Source organism: Bombyx mandarina, chromosome 08, assembly GCF_030267445.1.
Source record: "Bombyx mandarina strain Sakado chromosome 08, ASM3026744v2".
Lineage (NCBI taxonomy): Eukaryota > Metazoa > Arthropoda > Insecta > Lepidoptera > Bombycidae > Bombyx > Bombyx mandarina.
This window is the reverse complement of record NC_143215.1, coordinates 13,284,778-13,305,591: the sequence shown is the minus strand read 5'-3', so window position 1 is coordinate 13,305,591 and position 20,814 is coordinate 13,284,778. Positions and strand designations below refer to the sequence as shown.

At 36.6% G+C, this 20,814-nt stretch overlaps 1 protein-coding gene across 2 annotated transcripts in view; it reads left to right on the top strand.

Moving 5' to 3' along the window:
• Positions 1 to 6,454: 6,454 nt before the first annotated feature.
• The window catches only part of LOC114242933 (uncharacterized), a 69,635-nt gene continuing 55,275 nt past the window's right edge, over positions 6,455 to 20,814 (top strand). For both annotated transcript variants that reach the window (XR_016323438.1, XM_028174265.2), the window contains exons 1-2: positions 6,455 to 6,550; positions 18,245 to 18,441. Coding sequence is in view for 1 of the 2 variants with exons in the window: in XM_028174265.2 (XP_028030066.2) it covers positions 6,541 to 6,550; positions 18,245 to 18,441 (207 nt within the window). In the remaining variant the exon portion in view is untranslated. The remainder of the gene's footprint in view (positions 6,551 to 18,244; positions 18,442 to 20,814) is intronic.

The following is a 20,814-nucleotide window of genomic DNA, read 5'->3' as shown; positions in this document are numbered from 1 at the left end:
TTGTAGATGTCTATGGGCTCCAGTAACTACTTAACACCAGGTGGGTTGTGAGTTTGTACACGCATCAATGCAATAAAAAAAAATTTTTTTTTCAACTCACGTGCATGTTTAGAGATGCTAAACGGTTCATATTCCAACATTTTGGCACGTGTAGACCTGAACTTGTTTTCGTTAAAAGCACGCTTAAAGTAGAAAAAAAAACTTAAACCGCTGCGTAACTAACGCTAATTAAAAAAGTTGAATAAAACTACTGTATATTGTAATATGTATCAAATGTTTTGTCATTAAATATATTTATTAATGTATATTACAGTATCTATTATTATTTGGCGAGCTAACTAAACAACACTAAAAATTGATAACGTTAAATATATAAAAGTTAGCGGAATCGTCATGAATTTATCAAGATGAAGATATTTGTTAAGGAAATTTATTAACATATTCCTTTTAATTCTGTATAAACTATTATATGTATGTATGTAGGCATTTATGTATGTATGTATGTATGTATGTATGTATTTGTGTATGTATTTGTAACTTAATATAAATTTCATTGCACCTCCCACTACTCACTCTGCATTACCTTTGGTTGACTGGTAGATAATGCCTTAGGCTTCCATCCTTCAATGTTAATTTTACATGATGTGTAATAAATAAATAAAAAAGCACGCTTAAAACGCGAAAATACAGAAGCTATTTGAATAACGCCCTTATGCGATGCAGTAGGTTTACGAGTATATCATTATTATTTACTACTTGGCCGGTTGTCATAGAAAAATGTTTTGTTATGGGAAACTTATCGCGAAACGCACACTGGAGCGTTACGATGGAGTAATGTAAACAAAACTAGGGCAATGGGGTCACACTACGTATCGGGATCGACCAATAAATACTTTACGCCAAATTAAATTTAACTTAATGATTTCATTTTGCTTGATTTGAAAATGCCAATCGAATCTTTGTTTCAACGAAATTTTTAATTTAGAAACTGAACATATAATTTTTATTTTTTTATTTAAATTGCTAGTTCCAGAGAGAGTTTCCTTACGGTGAAGGATCCGTGAAGGAGGATGGATTGTGTTTTATCTTATACAAAAGTCACCTTTTTTCTAAGATAATTAAAATTGACTATTACGGCTATGTCACTGTTTGTTTTTTGATAAATTAGTTAGAAAACAGAAAGCTTTACTGGTGGTAAGGTATGTTGTGAGTCTGCTGGGTAGATACCACCGCCCTGCTTATTTCTACCGTGAAGCAGTAATGCTTTTCGGTTTGAAGAGTGGGGCAGCCGTTGTAACTAAACTGATACCTTACTGTTGTGTTGTGTACTGTTGTCTCAAGGTGGGTGGCGTTATTTACGTTGTAGATGTCTATGGACTCCGGTGAGCACTTAATAGGCCGTGAGCTCGTCCACCCATCTAAGTAATAAAAAGCTCATAATTATTTTGTAGTTTCTGGTGGTCCGGAGTCCTTTTCACTTTCACCTGGACAGGTGGGCGAGCAAAGGCTCAGTCAGAAGGGAAGGGATTTGCTAACAGCTGCAATTTTCCTTTGTGAAATACCTGAAAGAAACTTCGGCCTAATTTTTTCCGGTTGGAGCTACAATTGTTCCTTTTGTACTCTAGTGACTGTAGTCTAGTCGGCTGAGTTATGTTTGAAAAACGGGTAGTATATTTTTTTTAAATCATCCTTAGCATATTTCTTCGCTTAAAGTAGTTGGATCGCTGATGTGAAATTACTTAAAAATTATTTATATCCTACTAATCCTACTAATATATATTATATACTAGCTGACCCGGCAGACTTCGTAGTGCCTCAATCGATAAATAAAAGACCTAAACTTTATTTAATTCGGAGAATGTTCATATTTATCTACCTTATAAACCCTCTCTAGACTTACACAAATCATTCAAGACCATTTAGTGAGACTAACGAATAGCAATTAATTTTTCATTCATCATTTTTATATATATATAGATAGATAAAGGCAAAAGTTGGTAAGAATGTATGGATGTTTGTTTGTTACTCTTTCACGCAAAAACTACTAAATTGAGTTTATTTTTTTATTTTTTATTTTTTATTGCTTAGATCGGTGGACGAGCTCACAGCTCACCTGATGTTAAGTGGTTACTGGAGCCCATAGACATCTACAACGTAAATGCGCCACCCACCTTGAGATATAAGTTCTAAGGTCTCAGTAAAGCTACAACGGCTGCCCCACCCTTCAAACCGAAACGCATTATTGCTTCACGGCAGAAATAAGCAGGGTGGTGGTACCTACCCGCGCGGGACTCACAAGAGGTCCTACCACCAGTATTTACGCAAATTATAATTTTGCGGGTCTGATTTTTATTACACGATGTTATTCCTTCACCGTGGAAATCAATCGTGAACATTTGTTGAGTACGTATGTCAATTGAAAAATTGGTACCCGCCTGAGATTCGAACACCGGTGCATCACTCAACACGAATGCACCGGACGTCTTATCTTTTTAGACCACGAAGACTTCTGACTTTGATGAAACTTTACAATAATATAGCTTACACATCAAAATGACACATAGGCTATAATTGAATTGAAGTGTGAATTACCCAAAATATAAGGTTAAGTGTCAACTAAATAGGAACAAATCTGCCATCTGGTGAGGTATTCTGGCGTGCGCCTCAAAAACCGTAGTAGTTACACGTTTAAAATGTAAAATGGAAATGTTTATCTTAAAGTATAGTCCCACAAAAAAGATATATCTATCACTTATATGCGTTTCGGCTTGAAGGGTGGGGCAGCCGTTGTAACTATACTGAGACCTTAGAACTTATATCTCAAGGTGTGTGGCGCATTTACGTTGTAGATGTCTATGGGTTCCAGTAACCACTTAACACCAGGTGGGCTGTGAGCTCGTCCACACATACCTATAGGCAATAAAAAAAAATTATATGTAAGCAATTGTTCCAAAATAGTGAACCTTGAATATAAGAAGAGCAAAATATTAGATTCTTTGTTTGTTACCTTTTTTTTATTGTGTTTGTTATTGTCAGAACTAGATTTGCGTTAAAGAAAATTCAATAAGATCAATAATAAATTACGGTTCCCGAAGCGAAGCGAAGCGGGAGCGGGTCGCTATAAATAATATATAATATTTGGTTTTAAGTATAATTTCTCTCACATCCATTGATCTAAGATTTCAACAACAGAACTGTCAATCGCCCTTAAGCCATGCAAATTAAAATGTCTCTCCAACCGAACATTCACCCTTTGACAGGCGATTTGGTACCCAGACACTTTATTAACGTATACATTTAATTATTTTTATGTATTTAGATGTGATGTATGTACTTATGTAGAGATACCGAAAATGGTTTATCGGAAAATTACCGATTTTTTCAGAACCGTTTTTTTTTATTGCACTAAAGTTTAGTCTCACGGCTTATTAGTTGTTAAGGTCACTGGAGCATATCACGACGTATGTAAATGTCGCTTCTTACTTTGGGGCCTGTGGTCGAAATCTTAATTGTATAGTACAACGGCTGACCCACCATTTAAACCGGTCCGCATTCATTTATCGCAGCAAAAATAAAGATATAGGTAGACTGGTGGTATTCACAGGAGCGGGCTCAAAGACGCATTAGAACTAACACGTTCTTCATATACTGAAAGAAGCCGCAGCCGATATTGAAAAAAAAGAAGAAGATAAATTAGCATTAAGAAAAGACGAAATGCAAGCATATCCCGAACGCAAAACCATTAAGTCAGTTAATTAAATAAAGGCCTATACAAGTTTATTTTATTTTATTTTATTTATTTATGTACACACAGAAAACAAGACACAGTACAGAGTAATAGGAAAATTATGTACAAAGGCACTGCTTATTTCTTTGAGAAATCTCTTCCAGCAGACCTGCGAGAGGATAATGAGAATAATAATAAAAAGTGATAAGTGTGTGTAGAACAAATAACACATAACTAAAATAACAAATACAACATGAGAATTATAGCACATACACATAGCAAATATTATAAGTAACACAGTAACACTCGTATGTACGAAGAGTATAGAACCATGATCATTCGGTTGATGAGTTTATATTCATTGTCTTGTAATATTTCGGTCAGATCTCACAATAATGTTTTTTTCCTTGAAGAAAAACTTATATTATGCAAAAGCTCTTGAGCTGTTATTCTCTTTCTCACATTGTATTATAGAAATGACCTCCCTTTGCGTACCGCTTCAGTAGTTGTTTCGATTTTACCACCCTATTCTCTTTTAAATTATCAGTTAAGAAATGACCAGCACGTCTCTTATAGGCTGCAAGTCATTAAACCAGTTAATTAAATAAAGGCCTAAACAGGTTTATGTTCATTGTCTTGTAATATTTCGGTCAAATCTCACAATAATGTTATTTTCCTTGAAGAAAAACTTATTTTATGCAAAAGCTCTTGAGCTGTTATTCTCTTTCTCACATTGTATTATAGAAACATCAAGACAAAACCGATGGTGATCACACCTAGCTTTGAGAAGCTATCGGAGCCCATTGGGTCGTGGCAAAAATAGTGAAGAAGCTTTGACATGCCATTACCATGGACAAATCTTCTCCCAGGAACCGGAATGTTTTTGTATTGAACTTATACATACAAAAAATTCTTGAAATTATCGTTAGGGCGTTTTTACTTCATTTTGTTCAATTCTTTTTTAGGTATATAGAACTTAAACGTATGGGTTCAAAAAACGTAGGCCAGATCTCAATAAGTTTTTTACTTATCAGTGATTTTTCTGTGAAATTCTAGTAAGCAAACTTGTATTTGTCAAGGTCACTAATTATTTTAACACCGCGGCAACCGGGAGCACGGTGGTGTATCTTGTGATAAAAGCCTTTGTATTATTTTTAGTGCATCCTGCCTATTTCTGCGTTCTGCAAAATCTCGCATTGCTGCTTAGAAGTTAAGAAAATTGACATTTACCATATTTATTATCATACGATGTTTTAAAAATAAGAAAAAACATACTTCACCTAAAGGATAAGACGTCCGGTGCATTCGTATCTAGCGATGGAACGGTGTTCGAACCCCTTAGGCGGGTACCAATTTTTCTAATGAAATACGTACTTAATAAACTATGTTCACGATTGACTTCCACGGTGAAGGAATAACAACCCAAAAATCAAACTCGCAAAATTGTAATTAGCTTAATTACTAGTGGTAGGACCTCTTGTGAGTCCGCACGGGAAGGTACCACCGCCCTGCCCATTTCTGCTGTGGAGCAGTAATGCGTTTCCATTTGAAGGGTGGGGCAGCCGTTGTACTGTTAAAAGTGAGACTTTACAGTTCATATCTCAAGGTGGGTGGCGGCATTTACATTATATATCTCTATGTGTTCCGGTAACCACTTAACACCACCTGGGCCGTGAGCTCGTCCACCCATCTAAGCAATAAAAAAAACAAAAAAAAAACATCAAAACAAACTGAGAATATCATCAACATAATCGAAGTCAATTAAAAGCATTCGGTCGCCTCGTGATAATGTTTTTTAGTTTTCAAAGCCTTCAACTTAAAAAGGGTCATTAAAAACGGGTCAAATTTGAAAATTTATTAAATACAAAAAACAAGAACGGTCGAATTTAGAACCTCCTCAGTTCTTTAAGTCGCTTAAAAAGTAATTGAGACTTTAACTAATAACAATAATAATTATTTACCGCATTTAAACTATCGTTTTTGACTTCCAACATTTCTATACTAATATTATAAAGAGGAAATATTTGTTTGTTAGTTTGTATTGAATAGGCTCCGAAACTACTGAACCGATTTGAAAAATTATTTCACTGTTTGGAAGCTACACTATTCCCGAGTGACATAGGCTATAATATTTTTTGATAAAATTAGGGATCCTTACTAAAACTCCAATAATGTAACCCAAGGTGTAAAAAAAATACCTAAAATATTCTTTACATCGCGTGCCCTGCGAAAACTATTGATGATAGATTAAAATAATTCACTACGACTTTGTAGAACACATTATTATTTACAAAAAGTGTCGCGACAGCGTAATTATATTTAACTATTATAGTAATACTGCAATAAGTGTTCTTTTATTTAAAAAAATAAAAGAACGTCAAATATCGTTGAAATTTTTGTTAAAGACCCGAGCGGTGCCGGAGCGGGCCGCTAGTTTATAATAAAAACAAAAGAAGTATTAAGTTCTCCACTTTTGGTTAAGCGACTAAAAGAAATTTGTAATTGCGTTCACATACCAGACTATTACTGGGTACAATTATTTAGAACTATGATGGACTCGATTCTGTTTACCAGCAAAAACACTGCAAAAGCATGATGAACAAAACCCAAAATCGATAATGTAGATGCAACGGCACACTGTAAAGTGGTTTCAATAAAACTCGACGGTGTAATTCATCTTCTCGGCTGCAAGCTCTATTCAGAGCTTTGTTTGCCTTTCAGTAGCTTCTGAAGCTCCGTAAGGGATGGTCGTTCATCCCCCCGCAGTTCAGTGAGGGCGCGAGTTTCTTTGTTTTTCAAATAAAGATATCGAAATGGAACCAGGTGAGTACGGAACGATTCTAATTACGAGTATAATTGTTTTTATTAAATTGTCATTTTTTACTTTGAAAATTCCATACGTATATTATCTATATATTAATACGTGAAGCAAAAACTTTGTATCCATTTTTACGAAAATTGCGCGGACGGAGGAGTTTGAAATTTTTCACACTTATAGAGAATATAGAGAAGGAGTGCACAATGCTAATTTTTTTTTAAATAATGCATAAAAGATACTTTAAATCAATAAAGAAAACATTACACACACTACCATGTATTTGACACGACACATATAAATATTATTATACTCTTTGTTAACTGTCAATTGGAAAACTTTTGTTATTGTTTAAAGTCTGTGGTCGAATTGAAAATAGATTAATATTGTTTGTCTTTAATATTATTGATCTATAGTGCAGTTTTGGCGAATACTGTGATTATATTATCGAATTATAATAGTGTTTGACAATAGAACCGTAATAATGTTTAAACTTATAATTTCAATTAATTATAGTCGAATTTCGATTACTGCGGGGTCACTAGTTTCGTTAATTGAGTGTCTGTTTTGGTAATAATTTTTCACGAAACCCAGATTCCAAAATGAAATTTCCAGATTCCAAATTTCATCGTTATAGGTAATATCGTAATTTTCTGTGTCTTTTAAGGTTTTTCTTTTTCTTATAACGGCATATTGACAGTAAAATAAATTTATATTCAAACAAAAGAACTAGTTACAAAAACGAGATGAAACATAGTTTTTTTTGTCAGTTGGGTAGTTAATTACGAAATATGGAATGGCTCCTTAACTTGATCCAAATAAGAAATATCCTCTTTTTTTGTTTTAGTAGTACATTTACACACTCTGTAACTAATAGAAAATGATTTGTTTTTTTTATTGGTTTATATCGGTTAAAGAACTTACGGCCTTATTGCTTCCTGGCAGATATAAACAGGGCTATGGTGTAGGAGTATGGTATGGTATTTCTGCCTACCCTAATTACGCAAATAAAAAAAATTGCAGATTAAATTTTGTTTACGGGTTTCAAACACTGGCACAACAAACAAAAAAAAAGCAAGTGAACTATCCTCGGTGAAGTCTTTGAATTAAAATAGACAACGCTCAAGCCCGGGTGTTGTAGTTCAAAACTAGAGCTAAGACTGACCTATTTCATAGTAAAATAAAAGTAGAGCAATTCGCCCCGGCGAGGGACCAGGAAAATTTAATGCACTTTGAAAAAAAAACACTACGATAAGTAACTTTGCACTTTCTTCAAGTCTTTTTAGATTAGATTAAAATCTATACTATGTATACTTCTATACTAATATTATAAAGAGGAAAGATTTGTTTGTTTATTTGTATTGAATAGGCGCTACTGAACCGATTTGAAAATTCTTTCACTGTTTGGGAGCTACACTACTCCCGAGTGCGGAGTGACATAATAAACCTTTTTTGAAAAAAATAGAGATCCTTACTAAAAGTCCAATAATGTAAACCAAGGTATTAAAAAATAACCTTAAATGTTCTTTACATCGCGTGCCCTGCGAAAACGATTGATGATAGAATAAAATAATGCACTACGACTTTGTAGAACACATTTTTATTTACAAAAAGTGTCGCGACAGCATATATCTAACTATTATCGTCGTCGAAGTCGTCGTGGCCTAAAGGATAAGACGTCCGGTGCATTCGTGTTGAGCGATGCACCGGTGTTCGAATCTCAGGCGGGTACCAATTTTTCTAATGAAATACGTACTCAACAAATGTTCACGATTGATTTCCACGGTGAAGGAATATAACATCGTGTAATAAAAATGAAACCCGCAAAATTATAATTTGCGTAATCACTGGTGGTAGGACCTCTTGTGAGTCCGCGCGGGTGGGTACCACCACCCTGCCTATTTCTGCCGTGAAGCAGTAATGCGTTTCGGTTTGAAGGGTGGGGCAGCCGTTGCTAACCGGTAAGCCGGGCTAACTATACTTGATACCTTAGAACTTATATCTCAAGGTGGGTGGCGCATTTACGTTGTGGATGTCTATGGGCTCCAGTAACCACTTAACACCAGGTGGGCTGTGAGCTCGTCCACCCATCTAAGCAATAAAAAAAAAAATATAGTTATGCCACAATAGGTGTTAATTTATTTAAAAAAATAAAACAACGTCAAATACCTTATCTTACGCTTGTTTCGTCGCAAGCGACGGGTTCGACAAGAACTATGACCGGTGCTTGAGGTACCTAAAAGCACCGTTAGTGGATCGGGAGGATCCGAAATGACGTTAGGTGGATCCGGAGTCTTGCATTACTATAAACGTTTTCCTATCAGTACGAAAATATGGATGGACACGCGAAGTCCAACAACCCATAAGGCGAAAAATTTTTAATCAAACTTTTCACATTTCCTGATGTATCGACCTGAACCGAAAATTTGCGGACTTATTAATGTTTAGGCATTGTTCCGAGATACGTGACGCGGAGAATATAAAATAGGATTTGCTAGATTCGGGGTGAAGGTCCCAGGGCATTTGGCATCTGTTTATTCAAGACAATGTCTGGTTATATACCATCGATACACTTTATATTCATAGAATAGAGAATATATTTGATCAGCAACAATTTTACTGTCCGATAAACTTGTTTATTTTGTTAATTGTGACGCAATAATTATCTAATGCTAACAAATAGAATAGAGGTCGGGTCCACTAAACTAGAATAGAGGAATGTCGAGTTAGCTTAAAGAGAGATGTTTTAACAGAAATCTGTATGTCAGTGCTTATTGTTCGAATCTACGGGGTACGGCTTTACATTATAATTTGAAATTAGTTTAAATAATTACGTCATAATTTAGTTTTTTTTTTTTTGTTTTTTTTATTGTGTATTGGTGGCCGAGCTCACAGCCCACCTGGTGTTAAGTGTATACCGGAGCCCATAGATATCTACAACGTAAATGCCGCTAACCACTTTGAGATATGGGTTCTAAGGTCTCAGTATAGTTACCCCACCCTTCAAACCGAAACGCATTACTGCTTCACGGCAGAAATAGGCAGGGTGATGGTACCTATCTGCGCGGACACACAAGTGCTCCTACAACCAATACATCATGGTGGGACCTGGTCATCAACTATAGTACATCACGAATAAATACATGACATACATTTTTTTTAATAATTACGTAACATTTTTTATGTATACCTGATGAGAATAATGACAAAATTGGGTTTTTAATTTTGAAAGCTCTCAACAAAGCGAAGCCATTATTTGCGCCTAGACAAAGAGTTTTACTGTAAAGCTTAAGTTCAGCGATGTGTGTGTACACATACACAGTAGGCCAGCGATCAACAACCTTGTCAACCAAAATAGCCAAATATAGATAGCACTATCACGCAATTGAAATTTGTTTAGAGCAGTTTTTTTAACATATATTTTTGCAGCTTTGTGTTTCAAAAATGTTTACTCTCGCCTCTTACAAGGCAAGGCCATTCCGAATACACATTTTCCAGCTGATCCACTAGTCCAAGGTATCAAATCACTACTCACTATTTGCCTTATCTGCCCCTACCTATCCTTTGAGAGCTCTATATCCACACGGCCCTATACGTGGGCTGACAATCTAGCGATTCAGTCTCATCTAATACATTTATATACACGACTAGCTGACCCGGCAGACTTCGTAGTGCCCCAATCAATCGATGAATAAAAGGCCTAAACTTTTGTATAAAATAAACTTAAAACAAACAAAAGGAATCCGTCCGACGGGGGTCACATCAAAGGAAAAACAAAATTGTTATTTTTATTTAATTCCGAACTTTTTCATATTTATCTACCTTTTAAATCTTCTCTGGACTTTCACAAATAATTCAAGACCAAAATTAGCCAAATCGGTCCAGCCGTTCTTGAGTTTTAGCGAGACTAACGAACAGCAATTCATTTTTATATATACACAGATGATATTTTATTTACAAAAGGAATTTTCCAAATCGAATACACCTGTTTAAAAATTATTACATCGTCACCTGTTTCACGACCGAAATAAAATGTCTCCTTTTATTGGGACCATGAAATTTCGAGCGTATCTACGCGAGATACGTGTATTTCGAAGCGGATCGGTGTGTCTGTCATCGATGTTTTAGACTAGCTATAGGGCTACAGCTTCGCCTGCGTTGACATCTCTTATGGCGTGCCCTTAAAGCCATACGCAGCAGTGAGATGAGAGCTAGGTTAAATTCTTTGACAGGTATTAAACTATTTCCGAACCGAATTCTATCAATTCGATTCAGTGGTTTGGGCGTGAAAACGTAATGGACAGATAATAGATACTTTCGTTTCTATCTATACAAATACAAATGAACTCTTGTCTTCAATTTTAATGCAGCTTGGTATAGTTGATGATGGCGCTCCGTGGAAGGTTTCTGTACTACATAATGGCAAAGGTGGCGAGTAGTTTCAAGAAATCTATGTTTTTGTTTCCTTTAACGGGACAAGTCAAAATTACATTTTTGAAGTGTAACTTCTTTAGGTGCTTTGAGAGTAAAATTTAATTCGCGACAGATTTGTTACGGCTAGAGAGAAAAGATACAATTTAGGAAAAGCGAGAGTGAGAAAGTAGACAGAGCGTCTTACAAACCACTCGATCGTGGGGAGAGGGAAAGGACAAAGTGAGCTAGATCGTTATTTAATTTAGCGATATATTTTAGTCATTGGATTTCATTTAAACTAATATAATACATTGCAAGGACAATGGTGTTAAAAGCTTAGTTTCTAAAATATTTACAGAGAGCTGTATTTTATTAAAGTAATGTTTTCAATTGACATTTTTGAAGTGTAACTTCTTTAGGTGCATTGAGAGTAAAATTTGATTCGCTACAGATTCGTTACGGCTAGAGAGAAAAGATACAATTTAGGAAGAGCGAGAGTGAGAAAGTAGACAGAGCGTCTTACGAACCACTCGACCGTGACCGAGGGAAAGGACAAAGAAGCTAGATCGTTATTTAATTTAGCGATATTTAGTCATTGGACTTCATTTAAACAAATATAATACATTGCAAGTTAAAAGCTTAGTTTCTAAAATATTTACAGAAAGCTGTATTTTAAACAAAAGTAATGTTTTCAATTACCACTAAAAAAAATAAAGAAAATCACAATACTGTGTAGTATTGCGGTTTCATTCGTAAAAGAAGTTTCACTTCTTATAGAAGTTTCGGCGTTTCAGTTTGAAGAGTGGGGCAATCGCTGAACTGTAAAACTAAGACTTAGAACTCATGTTTCATGGTGGGAATTTACGTTTTTCATGTCTATTAGCTCTGATATGAATTTAAGACAAGTTGAGCTCATCTAGAAATATAAAAAAAGACATTTCGTAAAAATAATTATCTTCTCCTTTCTCATTTTTAGTTAGTTAAATCATGCTAATTCAGTATATCTAAAATTCAAAGTACGATTCGCTTGTAATAATTTCACAGTATAAATTCCACTGTGTAAATGTCACTATGTAAAAGTTGAATCAGGGATTTTTTTCAGTCGACCACGCTCCGCCCATTTACTCACCTAGGTCAACAGAGGGTTTTTCTTACAGTTTAAAATTAAATGAAAATGAATTCTATTTAGATGCAATCGCAAAATGCATAGGATTCACTCATTTTTAAAACAACTGAGGCGCCACCTCTATTACCTTTATGGTGCTATAAAAAAGATCTATGATAAAATATTAACTAGAACTATATATAAAGAGATTTCATTCACGTGCGCTTAATTGGTATGGTTAAAAAAAATATGTATTTCTGTAAAGGTTCGGACACTGTTAATAATTATAAATGTAACATGGCTGCTGTATCATTTTCAGAATTTCTCTAGATAATAGCGGTTGCCTGATGAAATCACTCTTAACGATAATATCCCGTATTGTACAATTATACTTGCCTATTGACTATTTTTCATTATTATTGTGTTTTGGTAGGTGTTACAGTATTTTCTCTCTCTCTCTCTTTCTCTTTCACACACACACACACGCATACTCTCTCAAATCTTGTGTTATGGCTTATAAAGTTTCAAACTTAAACTTCACCGTATTAAATGACGCGGCGATGCGAGGGTATCAAATTCTGTGTGTATGTATATTGTGTATTATTTACATTCAAAGATTTCGTTATATGTATAGTAAAATACACAACAGCATACAAAAATGTAATGGTTAAGTTAATGAAAGCGTGCTAAAAACAACCGGTGCCATGCAAGTGCCGGTGCAGTGCCGGTGCAAGGATGGCTGAATGAAAACATAGTCCTCTTGTTGCTAAATGGTCATCGTGAAATCATGAGATTAGAGCTCAAGTCTCAAGGTGGGGACTGGTATTGACATAGTGATTGACGTTTATAGGTTCCGGTAACCAATTAAGCACAGACGGACTCACCATTTGCTTAGAATTAAATATAAAGCTATAATACTGGTACGCCGGTAAGAGTAACGCCATCTATCGCCGAATAGCTGAAATGAATATCTAAGAATCTAGTAACATCTAGAACGCTCGAGAAGTACAATGCCATCTATTGTCAAATGGCGGAAACACACATGGAAAATACTCAACTTGTGAGGAATGATCTCGAAAATTCTAGGGATGTCGTATCGACTATAAAAGCATTGCAGAGATGACACGCAGCCAGTGAGTAATCGGAACTACTCGAAGCAAAACAGCGAACGGAAGTGACTTGAGAATTTTAAAGTGTTTTAAGTGTTCTAAGTGCTAATGCAGTGTTAATTTTTACTGTGGTGAAACTTTTTATTTATCCCGAACCCCAGCACATAAAAATACTTTGAAAAAGCTTAATCAAATTCAGATTAATGAATTCAAAGTTTTTTTTCTTCTTTCTACTCGCTGGTTATTCCAGCTACGCGCCTGAGAGAGCTTGCTAACATTAGTCATAGCAAGAACAGTGCTTTGCAGAACCGACCACCGAATCGGAATCGCGACCCACTCAGGAGATCCGGTGAGAAGCTCAGTGGGTTAAGATTCATCATCGTGTTAATTAAATAGGAATACAAAGATCTAAATGATCAACGTTATAAAATAGAGACAAATGGTAATTACATGATCTCAAGTGTATAATATAATGTATATAATGTAGGCCAAGCAAAAATGCAAAGCAAAATGTCCATGTTTTCCAACTGAATGCAAATAGAATTTCAATCCGAAGTAGGATACCTTGCGTAAGACTTTGAAGATAGATCGTCCGTTGTGATGTACGGAATTTTGGAGGCAACGCCGGAAATGACATAAAAGATATAGAGCAGAATATAAGATACTGAATATAAGACAGAACAGTAATATTATTTGAAATGTTTTAGGAACGCTTTCTTTTTGTTACACAGTGAAGCTTTGTAATTCAATAATATACGAATACTTCATGAACACTTTCTGATAATTAAAGAAGAAGGTATTGTAAGACGAAACGACATACGCCAACAATTTTTTTTTTAGTTTTTTTAATGAATGATTACTGATGTTCCGGGGCCCTTTTCAGTTTCATCAGCATAGGTGAGCGAGCAAAAGCCAGGGAAACAATAAGCCTCTATCAGTTTGCCATTTTTAAACCTTTCCACCTGAATTAACCTATCAACAAACAAAATCAATTCACGCTGACCTTATGTTCCCGCCAAGTATCCACAAATGAAATTAGGCATTTCAAATGTTTTGAGTATAGTGCATAGTTCTATAATAGTTTTTTTTTTTAAATTCCATCTATACTAATATTATAAAGAGGAAAGATTTGTTTGTTTGTTTGTTTCGAATAGGCTCCGAAACTACTGGACCGATTTGAAAAATTCTTTTTCCATTAGAAGCCGACATTGTCCCCGATGAACATACGCTACTTTTTTTTATTTTATTTTTTTGGTTTCATGTGTGTTTTAATGTTTCCGAAGCGAAGCGAGGGCGGGTCGCTAGTAAAATAATATTTATCTAAATCTGGAGTTAAAAAGCTAAAAATAATAGACTATCTATCATCAATTATGAATAGAACGATCATAAACTTTTTTTTTTCTTTTACTCATTGTTTCTTTGAGTTCTTGTTTTCAATATTAAATAAACTTACGTGTACTAGGAAAATGAAGAGGAAACGACATTTACAATAATCTCATGTAAAATGGGCACTTTATATGCATCCGACAAACCTCTTGGAATGGAATGAAAAAAGAAACAATCGCTTTGTGGGATATTATAGCAGTACTTTTTTAAAACCCTTTCAATCTACATACATTTCTATTTAAATTAATTAAACACGCTTTTATCCACACGCTTTATTATGCGCTCTATATTTTAAGACGTCCGATTTACTTGATAATTTGTACACGTCTTAAAGACCGACAACATCAGAGAGGTTTAATAAATGTGGCCTAATATCAATTTTTTTATTGCTTAGATGGGTAGACGAGCTCACAGCCCAAGCTCACCTGGTGTTAAGTGGTTACTGGAGCCCATAGACATCCACAACGTAAATGCACCACCCGCCTTGAGATATAGGTTCTAAGGTCTCAAGTACAGTTACAACGGCTGCCCCACCCTTCAAACCGAAACGCATTACTGCTTCACGGCAGAAATAGGCAGGGTGGTGGTACCCACCCGCGCGGACTCACAAGAGGTCCTACCACCAGTAATTACGCATATTATAATTTTGCGGGTTTCATTTTTATTACACGATGTTATTCCTTCACCGTGGAAGTCAATCGTGAACATTTGTTGAGTACGTATTTCATTAGAAAAATTGGTACCCGCCTGCGGGATTCGAACACCGGTGCATTGCTCAACACGAATGCACCGGACGTCTTATCCGTTAGGCCACGACGACTTCAAATTTGATAATTATTAATTAATTTTTAATTTGGCTTGTTATGGAAACGTGTTTGAGGTTTTGAAGCTATACGAGTAATTAGTAATATTTTAGGTAAGATTTAATCATCTGTCAGTTACTTCAGCAAGAATTCCAAAATTCATTTTAAGGCGTGCTATTCAACTACTTTTCTCGTACCACTCATCAATATTCGAATCAAATCGCCTAAATAATCGCCTCGTTGACTTAATGCTTAATTTCTTCAACGTATGGAATAGGAACTGATCCGGAATACAGTACTATTAGGAGTCTATTCCTATTCCAAGTCGGAGTCAATAGCTTTATTAAAGATCTTCCGTATTGGTATTCGTAATATATGTTTTTGGCTTGAACAGAGGTTTCGTGTAACATTAGGAGAAAATCCCATTTTGACCATTGAAGCAACGTCCATTTATTTCTCCTCTTCCGAATGACTGATTACAGGGCACACTGTGTTGCCTTTTTATGCGGCTAAGAAGTTATGCTTTCCGATTTAAAGTATGGGACAGGTGAGATATAGTAATGCTGAGACTTGATCTTATATGTTAATTCAATGCGGTATTCACGGTGTTTAAGGGCTGTAGGCTGCACCGCTTAATCTCATGAGCTCGTTCAAGTATTAGACGGATTAGTGGTCCCACGGTGTAAACAGTCGACGTCGCCCTAAGCACGTATCTCAAGCACCGGACCTGTCGCTTGCGACGAAAGTCTCAGAGAGTAAACTAACCCATACCTATTTCTGTCGTGGGCAGTAATGTGTTTCGGTCTGAAGGGTAGGGCAGCCGTTGTAACTATACTGAGATCTTAGAACTTATATCTCAAGGTGGGTGTCGCATTTACGCTGTAGATGTCTATGGGCTCCAGTAACCACTTAACACCAAGTAGGCTGTGAGCCCGTCCACCCATCTAAGCAATAAAAAAAAAAAAACAGCCGCGTTTTCGATCCGGTGATAGATTCTGCGGAGCACTGTTCTAGCTAGGGTTAGTGTTAGCAACGTCGTCAGGTTTGAGCCACGTGAGCTCACCTACTAGTTCGGTGAATCTAGTTTATAGCCCCTCGAGGTTACGAGGTTAGGAGGTAGGAATAGGTAGGAAAAAAAAGGTCCCAGGGCTTAGACAAAGAGTCGAGACTCGGGCTTTTGCGAAACATACCTATACCAAACATACTGTAATAAAACTAACAGAGCGCTAGCTGCCTTTGTTGAGTTAAAAAACGAATTATTTATATTTTAAAACAACAAGCGTTATTCACGTTCCTACACTAAACGTAAAATAAATATGATTATTAGATTATCTTTCGTTGTATTAAAAAAAAAAAAAGGAAAATCTTGGAGCTATTTTTACGTAGTAGTACACGGATATTTCGTAATAAGCGTGTAGTTTTTAGTATACAGAAACTTATAGAAGGTTTTGTCATTAAAGTTTTATTTTAAGTACTTAATTATAAGTGATATAAAGGTTACTTTTGAAATATTTGAAGCTTTCCAAACGAAAAACATAGGTAGTTGTGTGTTTGTGCCAAAAGAAGCTGAGAGTGATTTAAAAAAAAAAAAGAAAAAAGTAGCGTCGATAAAGTTAAATTTTTCATAAAACAATTGGAAAATTTAAAGTTTGAGTTAATTTTTTTAAATGTTTTTTCTATCTGATTCTGATGTCCGGTAATCACAAACGGGCCCCGGGATCGGATGCCTTAAAATCCTAAGTTAATAAAATTCTAATGTAAAAAATAATAAGCTGAAATTTGCTACTTATCGAGTTTAAGTTAATCTGGTGTTTTGTAGTAATTACAAAAATGTCATGCAGCATTTTCATACGTAAGTATCTGGGTGTAGCTTTTATAAGTTTTGATTTTATTTTTCAAATGCGAATTATTCTCGAAATACCGACATGATATCTAAGCATAAAATATTAATAAAGTAGATGAGCGAAATAACGTTAAAATTTTGTAACAAGAAACACCATGATATATTAAAAGCTATGTATGTATGTATGTATGTTAGTCCGCGTTTGTTTATACAATTTACTCATACCTGTTCCGTATTCTTTGAAGGCTTTCTATATAAGGCGTCACAGGTACTCATATCGAATGGTTTTCAAAACCATTGTGGGATTTAATGTGTGTCTAGAGCCAGTGGTGGGTCGCTTCTATGTAAGGCCGGTGTGGTCTGTGGTGTTGCACCAGACCACTACATCGGGCCGCCTGACGGGCTTCCGTACCAAGACGGCCGACGTAGACTCGTCCACTATCGCCTCGACGACCAGTCGGTCAAGCGTCCTAGGGGTGGTGCCGCGAGTCTGGTTGCAGTATTGACCGCGGAACCCCCCTACTCTGGGCTCTGACCCAGGATGGAGGTCGGACGTCGTCTGAGACAGTGCAAAGGCAGTCGCTTAGTGGATATCGCCCTAAAACATATTGGTCCTGTGCTCTGCTTTCAGTCGATTGTCAAGTCCTATTTACTCTGCGCACCCCCTAGGGGGGAGCTTCGACTCACTTCTCGAAAAAAAAAGGAGTTCGTGTATATGTATAAAAAATGGATAAAAACCGCTGCATCGCTCGATACGAAAGCACCGGGCGTCTTATCTTTTAGGCCACGATGAATTGAACTAAATTGTATTTTAATGCTTACTATACTGCACTCAATTTATGTTACAACAGTCAAAAATAAACTAATTTGCATTACATTGAAGGCTAATAAAGCATCAGGCACTTTAAAGTCATACGCGATCTTAAACGTATGGAATTTTCTTTCCTTTATTTTATTAATTTTAAGGACTGACTGCTGGTCTTACTAAATACTGCGAATGCCAAAAACACTACAACAGATTAATAACATAAAAATATTTCTAGCATCTCCCAGCCGGAAGCCGGAGAAGTCTGAAGCATGGAGCTTAAAGGTGCGAAGGTGGTGCCGAAGTCGCCGTTGTCAGCTCTGGCGACTGTTGCTGTTGCCCTTTATCCCGATCTTAGCACTCATCATACAGACTACGCTCTCCCTGCGGCACAGCATCACAAACGGAAGAGATGTCGCTGATGTTGAAGAGCAGGTAAGCGCTTTCCAAATTGTATAGATATAAAAACTTTAAATAATATTGTAGTGTAGTGTTGCCGTAAACACGTCATTACGGCCTGTCCTGGTGAAACTGAAAAAGGACTCCGGGCCACTGGTACTAATCCTTCAATCATAAAAAAAAACGTCATTACGGATCCTCCCGATCCATTAACGGCGCTTTTAGGCACCTCAAGCACCAGTCACCGTCCTAGTCAAACCCGTCGCTTGCGACGATGGGCTCGACGAGTTATACCCATAGACACATCCCATTGAGTTTTTCGCCGGATCTTCTCAGTGGATCGCGCAGAAGCACTCTTGCTAGGGGCAGTCTTAGCAATACTCCCGGCTTGAGCCCCGTGAGATCAACTACACGTCAAGGAGAAGCTGAAATAGCCTCTCCAGGCCTTCAGCATATGTAGGGAAAACAAAGTAGTGTAGTATTATCTCTTTATTCTTTATTTGTACACACTGTTAATAAAATACAGTAATTGGGATAAGATATAAAAAATGGCGAGCTTAACTCAACAATTGAGTTATCTACCAGCTAACCGTTCTCAAAGAAGGAAAGCTTTACATTAGTGGGTAGATGAGTACAATCTAATTAGCAATAAAAATAACAAAAATAAACACTAATACATAATATCAAACTATATACATACACAATTACATACATAAATAACATAAACATATACATACACGTACATATATAATGAAATACATAAAATAAATACATATAAGTAATACTAAATTGATAGATAGTGCTCCTTTAATGCCTTCCTGAATACTTCAAGTGAGGGACTTGCACGGATTGAGTGTGGAACTGAGTTCCACAGACGCACAGAGTGCACAGTGAACGAACCACCGTAGCGGCTGGAAGAGTGAGGGGGAAAATTAAGGAGAAGGGATCTACTTGTACGACAGGGTACACCACGGGGCATCTGGTACCCGAAGCGCTCACGGAGGTACTGGGGAACCGCTGGGTTATTGAGGATGTTGAACAGCATACATAAAACATGTACATCACGGCGAAGTCGGATAGGCAACCAATTAAGTTGTGATCTGTACTGCGAGACATGATCATATTTGCGTAAACCAAAAATAAAGCGTATGCATAAATTTTGTAACCTTTCCAGTTTGTTCCATAGCCCCTCCGCGGCGTCGAGGAAGCAGACATCCGCATAGTCAAGGAGAGGAAGCATAAGGGATTGGGCCAGGGTGACTTTAGCTTCAAAGGGCAAGAAACGCTGAAGACGCTTGAGAGACTGAAACGTGCAATGCACTTTCCTGCTAACTAAATTTATCTGACTGGACCAAGAGAGATGACAATCAAGAACGATACCTAGGTTTTTTGCTGTTTTAGAATAAGCGATTGGAATTCCATCTAGCGTAACAGGGGGCAAATTAATGTGGTCAATCGTGCTGTACCTATAGGAACTACCAATTACTATGACCTGTGATTTTGATGGATTCACAAGAAGTCCAAAAGATTATCAATCAGCCACATTCGGATCTGTTAGTAAATTCGTAAAGAATGGCACAAAAGTTGAATGTAGCTGATTCTAGAGCGTATTATTATAAGTTCGCGCGTTGCTCCGCCTATTTCTGTCGCGAAGTAATCATGTATGTATCATGTTATTTATTGGTGGTAGGAGCTCTTGTGAGTTCGCACGGGTAGGTACCACCACCCTGCCTATTTTTGCCTTGAAGCAGTAATGCGTTTCGGTTTGAAGGATGGGGCAGCCGTTGTACCTATATTGATACCTTAGAACTCATATCTTAAGGTACATGGCGGCATTTAGGTGGTAGGTGTCTATGGGCTCCACTTACCATTTAACACCAGGTGGGCTGTGTGGTCGTCCACCTATCTAAGCAATAAAAAAAAATGTATTCTTGTTTGAATTTAGTTTTACAATACAGTGGAGACTTTGACATAATTTCTCGCAGCAGATAGCGATATTGACGTAATGATGTGTATATGTGATGAGTGATTGATGATTATGTGGCTCCGATGTTCGCTGTACATTAGGCGAACTGTGAACTAGTTCATTAGTGGACGCAAAACAAATACCTTCCATTAAGGCGATAAAGTCTGTATTAGACATTTTCCAACTTATGAGGATTGCACTTACGACCTTTTCAGTGCAAGTGATCTTTTGGCAGCGGTGTTAGGTAGAGCTAGTGTACTATCAAATTTATAATTGAGGGGGTTGAGTACAAATTTTTCGCGAATGTTTTTAAGCCGAACCGATTTCTTTCATCTCACACCCTATTGTATATCCGGGATTATCCTTTCTCGTCTCTCGATGTTTGGGGGATGTATTCTTAATAGATTTTATCTGCGCGAACAAAATGACTCTTTCTTGGTGAA